This window comes from Pygocentrus nattereri, chromosome 2 (assembly GCF_015220715.1).
Source record: "Pygocentrus nattereri isolate fPygNat1 chromosome 2, fPygNat1.pri, whole genome shotgun sequence".
Taxonomy (NCBI): Eukaryota; Metazoa; Chordata; class Actinopteri; order Characiformes; family Serrasalmidae; genus Pygocentrus; species Pygocentrus nattereri.
In genome coordinates, this window is record NC_051212.1 from 32028058 (window position 1) to 32036552 (window position 8495).

At 38.7% G+C, this 8495-nt stretch overlaps 1 protein-coding gene and 1 non-coding gene across 2 annotated transcripts; both read left to right on the forward strand.

Annotated features, from left to right (window-relative positions):
• The first annotated feature begins 2580 nt into the window (after positions 1–2580).
• si:ch211-119e14.1 (acidic leucine-rich nuclear phosphoprotein 32 family member E) lies at positions 2581–5986 on the forward strand. Its single transcript, XM_017718859.2, has 3 exons — positions 2581–2775; positions 3529–3596; positions 5166–5986. The coding sequence occupies exon 3, from the start codon at positions 5171–5173 to the stop codon at positions 5774–5776; it is 606 nt and encodes a 201-aa protein (XP_017574348.1). The 5' UTR covers positions 2581–2775; positions 3529–3596; positions 5166–5170; the 3' UTR covers positions 5777–5986.
• Positions 5987–8206: 2220 nt separating this feature from the next.
• trnaa-cgc lies at positions 8207–8278 on the forward strand. The gene has a single exon. It is a non-coding gene; the product is annotated as a tRNA-Ala (tRNA).
• The last annotated feature ends 217 nt before the right edge of the window (positions 8279–8495 follow it).

Here is an 8495-nt window from a genome sequence, read left to right on the forward strand (position 1 = left end):
ACTCTGGATTATAGTTTGTAGTAGACCTGGTTGTGTTAAGAGTTTTGCAGAATAAACCCTACTGCACACTCACTGAAGCGCTGCAGTTCTGCACAGCAGATTGTTCAAGAAGTTCAAGTTTTTGAACATTGTATATTCTAACTGACTGTTTTCATATGGTTTTTAGAGAATACAGTTTTTGCGCATGTGCTATAGTAAATGTATCACATTCGGTAGCTAAGTAACTCTGTAGACATGTTTTTGAGCTAAAGCGTACAAGGTGAAATGTGACTTGGTTAGTAATGTTAACTGAGATGAGAAAAAGACAATTAGCTCTTTTATATCTGCTGCCTTATTTGTACAATTTTCAAACCTAGTGTGACTTTGTTGTCTGGTTCTGGGTTTAAGGTAATGTAGTAATAACGAACTAATGAGTGTGCTGGACGTTGCTGACTGTTGGTGTGTGCAGCTTTCTTTAAAACAGTGATTTTTGGATACTGTGTATAGTCTAGTGTTCAATAATGTCAATCATCAGTTCTGCTTATTACTACCCATTTGACTATCTAAGTGCATGCAAGTAAATCTCTTGTAATATGTGCACATCAGTGAAGAGGGAACATTGTGTTGTGTTGCATTATATTGACTCGATGGATTTTTAACTAGACACATAGGGCCCACGACCGCCTGCAGCTCCAGAGCTGGAGGGCCTTTTGCTGCCATGGCTTGCGTCCATATGTTCCCCCTAGAGGAAAGAATCAGTATAAAGTTATTTTGACTGATGAAATATTTCTATCCTGAATGGGAGTGGTCTCATCGAGGATTACAGCATCCCCCCACAGGGTATGAGGGGTCAGTGAATGGTTTGATGTAAATGAAATGAAATGATGTGAATCATATGGCCTTTGCACATACCAGATCCCAACCCAATCATCTAAACACCAACGGGGAGAGAATCTCTCTTGGAAGAATGGTGTTCTACTCTTCCACTGAAGTTCCTCAGACTATAATTTATAGCAAGGCACGTAAGCTGTTCTGGTGGCTTGTGGTGGCCAAACACTTTACTAAGACACCTCATGTTGGTTGTTCCTTTAATTTGGCACCCTGACTGTAGCTAATAAGTGATGCCTTAAACAACACACCCACTTGACCAAGACAGGGTAGCGGGAACCCTAGTGTGCCCAAGCTGGTCTATCAGTCTAATACAGCTGGATGTCCAGCTGGTCAATTGAATTGAGCCTTGAGACAAGTAAGAATCTAGCTAAGAACCATCAGAGACCAGCTTAGACTATCTGACACCCGCTAAGACCAGTTACAAGCATAAGCTTTTTAGCATAATTTTAGCATTTTTAATTTGTCATACAATATCAGGAACCATATTGTTATTTATTAAAAAGAAATCTTGTTAATTCTTTATAAATTCTTGACTACACTAGAATTTTTCACTGTGACATACTGCATCTTTATCAAGGAACTTTGGTTCAGTATGTGACTGCATACATATCCCAGCAAACCCATGTCTTTACTCCAATGTAGTTAAGTCCCACATTGCAGTGGAGGATCATGGGAAATGCAGTTCAGCAAAAAAGGCACACGCTCACAAAGCCTGATCTTTGACTTCTATGGCTTATACTGTACATTTGACTTTCTTAGTATAAATACTGTATTTTTGTCAAGTGCCAATTTAGGCACAGTGTATATAGAGAATATGTTAGTTCCTTTTGTTCAGGCCTAGCTTTTTGATGACCCTCAGTGTGTGTGTGTGTGTTTGTAGAACTCAGATAACATAGCTGGTATATCAAATAAAACCCAGATATGTGTGTGCTTCCTCTATTTCTATGACTCGTGACTTATTGCTGACTGATTGTATCTCTATGATGGTAAGTAATGTCTAATTTTAGCTGAACAGAACAGCCATTTGCCTTGACATGTTCTTCAACTTTCATTTGAAATGATTCAAAAAGAAAAGGATGGTAACAGCATTCTGTAAAAGTACTGGACATCTACAGTTAATGAGTAATGGCCTTGTGTGCAGACTAAAAGAATCATTGTCTGTTTGAAAACAACTGCAAATAGCTTTGGAATCAAGTCACTTACTGTATCTTAAGCATGCAAACACTCTCAAACAAGCTGTGTATTTCACAGTGAGTGTTAATTTTGCTGGTGCAGAGAGCAAGTTTAGATTTGAATCTTCAAATGCTCACAACAGGATGTGGTATTTGAGGGGCTAGTACTTAAGCATGCTATCGCTCACTAAAGGGTTCCACCAAATCCTTCCTGTATGAAGACCCAAAGCTGTGCTGTTTGCAAGTAGTTTCAGTTCCTAAAGACGCACTCTAAAATTGTCTTATACTCAAGTAGCTGTTAAACTGTAGTGCAAATGACCTATAGTCATGACCTATATCCTGGTGGATTAAAACCGCCTATGCTTCTATATTTTTTAGAGGTTTATATACTGTGTATGTATTTACAGATCTATTTCGATTTCCTCAACCTTGCTGCTCATACAGTTAAGTGAGTCATGTTGAGCCATGTTGAGCCATGCACGTGGTTCCAATAACCCCCAAAAAACTAAAAACCCTAAAAACATTGAAAAATCATACAAATTCGAGTCACGCATATGTCACTATACATACTTGTCTAATCTTTCTGTTCTTAAACCAAGACAGAGGGATATGGGTAGTGTGCTCGCTCTGAGCTTCGCATTTCCTCCACCCACTTTTTCTTCTTCTTTTTCATCCTGCGCAAAACGCCTTTTCTCTTCACGGCTCATTGAAGTTTAAGAAGAAACAAGTAACGGTAAGCAGTGCTCGTCTTTAGCCATTCTAAGACTGTATTCTTGATTATGTGTGTACAATGCACCACTTATACAACATAAATTTGGCCCTGCTCTATGCTCTATTACGTCTCTGTCATCTTCGAGACTGACTCAGAACTATTCCAGCTGAAAATACAGCTTTAATGTACTTCTCATCTTGTTTCTTACCTCTTTTATTATATTACAACAGTCAATCTTGTCAGTTGCAACCTTTGAGACTCATGCTGTTCTTTGATAACCGTGCCTCTGTACACTGACTACGTAACCTAATGTGTTAATATCTAGCAATGTTCATGCCACCACATCACAACGTAAAGCAATGGAATGAAAGGAATGAATATTTTATGTTCAGTAAATATGAGTCTTTCCTTGCGCCACTGTGGGACATTTACCTTTTAAAGAATAGGCTGTTAATTTTGCCACAGCATCCATAACATATAAGTTAGGATATAATCACTAGCATTGTAAGTCTCAGTTGACAGTAAAAGTTCAATTTCCAGTGTCAGGTTGACTAACGTGAAGATAAGGAAATAAGCAAGAGAAGTAAAAAGGCATAAAAACATGATAAACCAGCAGACTATGATGTTGTGAAAGAAAAAAAAAGAGCAAAAATGTTCCACTGGCGTTTCCTGTGTGAAGGTGTTAGCAAAGGTGTTAGCATGTAGCTTCATTTCTAAGCAAATACAAAGGACATGAAAGTACTTAAGAGTAATGTGCATTATTTCTTTCCTCAGCATCTCATAATCTATGTGACAGAAGTACCTGGATTGTCTCCGGTGAAATAATTCACCTTCATACACAGGTATGTATAATAAATAGTTCACAGTGGTCCAACTGTAAAAAAAAAAAACTCACTTTTCACCACTAACCTTTGTAAACACACCGTTCACTCCACAATCCAAACAGTCCATATTTGGAAATGAATCTGCAAAACCAGTCCTTTTGAATGAATTGTCTTTGTGATGTCACGAAACTCTTCACGTTTACATATGACTGTCGCTTCTCGCTTTTTTTGCTTAATTTGAATGCTCAGCATTGTCTTAAAATTTCATGATGAATGGACAAATAGAAGTGGTCCAAAATCAACCAATCCAAACAGAGCACATTTACATATATCAGTCTTTAAGGCGCACTAGCAAAAACTAATGACAAAAACAAAACTGCTGAAGACAGAGAGGCTGAAAAATGGTAATGTAAAAGTGAATTATGACTGTTTTTGATTCATAAAAAAAACATGCCCATTTTATACAGTGACCTCAGGAGGGAAAAATAAAACACAAAAATGTTTGATATGTGTCCTTTAACTCTAGGAAAAAAAGATATATGCTGAGCAAAGCAAGCAGACAGAACAAAGTATAGTCTTTGTAATTGTACAGTTACCTGTGTTTTCTTCCCTCTGAGCCAACAAGAAAGCCCCATTTCTGTATAAGACCCTCCTTCAGCTAATTTCAAATCAGATAACTATTAATTATGGCAATTTCAATACAACCTGCTAAAATGTCTCTCCTTCAGTCATTAATGCACCAGTCATAACTTTAACATGAAAAACTGTCAGACCAAAACTGGAGCGTGAATCTCAGTATGGATGGAATTTAAACCATCAGCTGATATCTCAGGGTACATCACAAAGCTTGTGGGATGGTTATCAGGGAGTAAAGTCGGGTTAAAGGTCTCATATAATTGACTTACATTTATCAGGCTATTCAATTTAGCCCCACCCGTTCGTGCTAAAGTTATATGAGCGTTTCAGCCCTGAGTGCTTTTTGAAGGTGATGCAATTCAGGCCGTCCGATCAGAACACAGCCCATTTACATAAAACCATTTGCAATTCTGCTCATTTAATGCACAATTACTGTTTATTTGCTGAAATTGCACATCAGGAAAAAATAAAACATAAGGCCTGTGCAAAAGTAATTTTCCAATATGTTAAATTCAACAAGTAAATAGAAATTGTGCACTAAAATTGGCTGAAAATGCAATATTCAAGTTTTCTGTAAAATCAACAAATGTCATTTGACCAGAGTGTTTGGAAAATGTTCATGTCAAAATGAACTAAGAAAGAAAAAGTTATGATAGGGGCCATTTAGTCCAGAGGGGATGGAAAGGGATACTAACTACCAGAGATTTCCTCATCACTGCTTCTACACTGTCAAATGTCTCAATGCATGGAAGGTTTACCTAAGTCTGTGTCAATTTGACTAGAATTGCACTCAATTGCATTTATCAAATACCTACTACAAAGAACTCTTTGCGATACGGTTACAGTAGACCCTGCCTGCGTGTGGTTAACTGCTAGCATCACAGTGGCATTTTCATTATCACCTGCTTATATTCATGAAAGCATCACTTTCACTCTCTCTCTCTTCCTCAGTGACCATGACAACGTCACAGACAGGCTCAGACAGCACTCCAATAGTTTTGACTCTCTTCTTCTTCTGGTTGCTGCTCGTCCTGATCCTCATCTATCTCTACAGGCGGTTAAACCGTGAGACAAATGATCAGTACACCGTCCAGCAACTCGTCTACGGTGAAGGAGGCCTTCGCGATCGTGTGATACAGGGGGTTGAAGTCGTGACCAGCTTAACCGCCCGCTTTCTGCCCCAGAACCACGACGAGGAGGAGGCCATAGGCGACATTGAAGACGGCAATGACGAAGAGGAGTATGAAGAGAGAGAAGGGACCTGTCAAAATGAGACCAATGCAGACGAGCATGAGGAAGAAGATAAGGACGACTCTTCAGACGACTATTCCAGTATTGACCTAAAGGAGAGAGTGAAGCAGAATAATAGCACAGAGGAGCTGAAGGAAGATGAAGAACAGAAAAAGGAGTCAAAGGATGAAGAAAAAGAAGACGGACATAAACAAGAGGAAGAGGTGAAGGGTGAAGAGAGAGTGGGCTTGCTTGTAAACATTAAGCCTTTTTCTGGCAGTGCCATTTGGTCTGAGGAGAAGACGGATGATAGTAACGTTACAGCTTTGTGAAAAATAAAAAAAAATGTAAAACCTGATTGGGCCTTAATACGAGGCCGATGAAGAGAAACTCTGGAACTGTAGCCAATGATGCAGATTATACTTGGAAAGTGATTGTGTCCTTAAAGCGGAATTTCATCAGTTTCGCAAAAAAAAAAAAAGTCATTGTACATCAATCATTAAGATGTAAACAAAGTCAATCAGAGTGGTTCACTGGGAAATGCTCCATCTGATCTGAAGTTTAATGCCTCTTTAATGCTTGATAGCTGAAACATTATATTATGGTAGTAAAGGTATGGCCTAAAACATGTTTTTAATACAGTCACAGCAGAGGGGCACATGCAGGGCACTGTAAGACAAAAGAGTACAGAAAGAAATCTTACTTTCGAAGCTCTTTCATTGTTATGTGAACGGGCCAAATAAAAACCAAGAAGATGCGTGTGGGTTCACTGATGGTGTCGGATAGTATATCAAATGGCTATATTTGTGCTGAAGACATCATGACCCCATCACTGCCACTGTAACGAAATCAGAGCCTGTAGGTTTCTCTAGAATAGAGCGTGTCGCATCAATCCACTCTGAATGACTTTGCTTATATCTTGACCACTGAATTACGCAGCAGTGTTGAAAAATCTATTTTTTAATGTGGCTCTGCTACTCTGAACATCTTTTTTTTTCTTTTTATGAATAGCTTTGTAAATGCTGTTTTTTATTGAAGATAAACATTTAAAAGAAATGTACATTTTCTTTAAACTAAATACAATAATAAACTGCTTTTCTTTCCTCCATAAAGGCTTTCCATAAATTCATAAAGGCTATGACAACTTTCCTTTTTGTATAGTGAAGCAGATGTCTTGTTAGCCAACAATGTTTCCACTAGCTAGAGATTTTGCTAATTTGAGCCTGTGCGGGTTAACCAGCTTTGGCATGTGGTTTTGCAGTGGAGCCTCCATGGTAACAAGCACACAAATACAGTAGCATGCTTTACTTCTCGCTCCACAGCAAGCTCTAGTGGGCTAGAACACTGACGTACTCAGGTTTACTAGTTCTTGATGTGATTTTGAAGACTAAAATGGTTTGTTTACACTTCTTTTTGAAAGTCCTCTGGAAGATGCTCAGTCTATCTTCAACAAGCATTCAATCAAATAGCTAATAAATATAACTGAAGGTTATTCTAATAGATATTATTAAATCCAACCCTAAACTTCAACACAGAACCTAAAGCCTAAACCTAACCCTTACTCTAATGTTGTGGATAATCAACTGAGTAGCACAAGATATTTTCTTAATAATTTAAGTATCTATAGATCATCAATAGAGGGCCATCAAAATAAAGTGTGACCATTTTTAAAATTTCACTTTAAAAAACAACCAATTGATTTTTTTTCTTTAAGAAACATAAAAAGCAAACAAAAACAATGCAGTAGAAATTCAGCTTAGCTAGCCTGGAGCTTAAATTTGAGTACATTAATAGGTGTTTCCACTTGCCTCATAATTCAGTGGTTGAGTAATTGAGTGCTTAGGTCATTCAGTGTTTGATGGGAAATTATTCATTGTAGTAAAAGGCACCAGCTTGTTTTTCTCTACAGTGGTGGGCATAGGAACCAGGGGTCATGAGGCCTACAACGCAAATATAAGTATTATTTACCGTCTAAAATGATCCGTGAGCTTACACGTGTCTTCTGAGTTTTATATGCAGTGTTTAAAATGGTAAAATAGGGGTAAATGTCCTGCATGTAACACTCAGCCATGGGCGAGTTTAAAAACAATGCCAAAAGGCCAAAAACGTATCTCAAAATCTTGGACACCGGGTAACGTTTTTCAGGAGTTTCTGTAGTTATTTGCAGCATTAGCTGCCTGGGTCCCATCACCATCACTGTAAACCAGCAGTGTAACTCCACAGGTTTCCTGGGATTGCATATTTTACTTCAGCTCCGTATGGCTTTATTGAGATCTACTCAGCTCTGCTGAAATATTCTGAAAGTTGGGAAAATGTTTAAATGTAGACGGAAGTCCCCTTGAAAGTTAACATTCAGCGAACTGATTTCCCGAAGCGCTTAAGTTTACTCGTAACGTTACTTTGCAGACATTTTGAAAACATAATTCTGTATTTAAATATGTTAAATATATAAACAGGGCTGTAATAGACGAGAATTGCCCAGAATAACTACTTTGGAGCCTGAATATTAATTAGTAATTAAGCTAGCGAACGTTGGCTAACCTAGCTAGGCTAGCTAAGGCTAACTTACTTCGGCCCATCGGCTCGCTGGAGCGTTCACATTTACAAGCACTGGCTGGATTCTTCAAAATTATTTTGTATTTAAAGACGTGTGGAGAATAAAACACAAATAATGTGCACAATGTATATTTCGATGAATGTCGCCGAACCCGGCCGGTATTCTGTGAGGTATACGAGGCCAAAAGCGGCGTGACGCGGGTAGAGGGGATGTAGCTCAGTGGTAGAGCGCATGCTTCGCATGTATGAGGTCCCGGGTTCAATCCCCGGCATCTCCACGACGTTTTCGTGAAGAACGCCGTGTTTGTTGCTTACACGAAACAGTGAGTAATCGTGAAATGTACTTCACTTTACATTATGATGAATCATCTTAGACGTGAAAATAGCATGTAAAGAGTATTTTAACGTCATCGGAACAGGTTCGGATTTGTTCGGGCTGGAGGGCGGAGCCTGTAGAAGTGGGGAAGCGCGATTGGCTCCTTTGTCGTGTTTGGG

What these genes read in the sequence shown, in the direction of transcription:
- si:ch211-119e14.1 (XM_017718859.2), top strand. Translation starts at nt 5,171, where the DNA reads ATGACAACGTCACAGACAGGCTCAGACAGCACTCCAATAGTTTTGACT.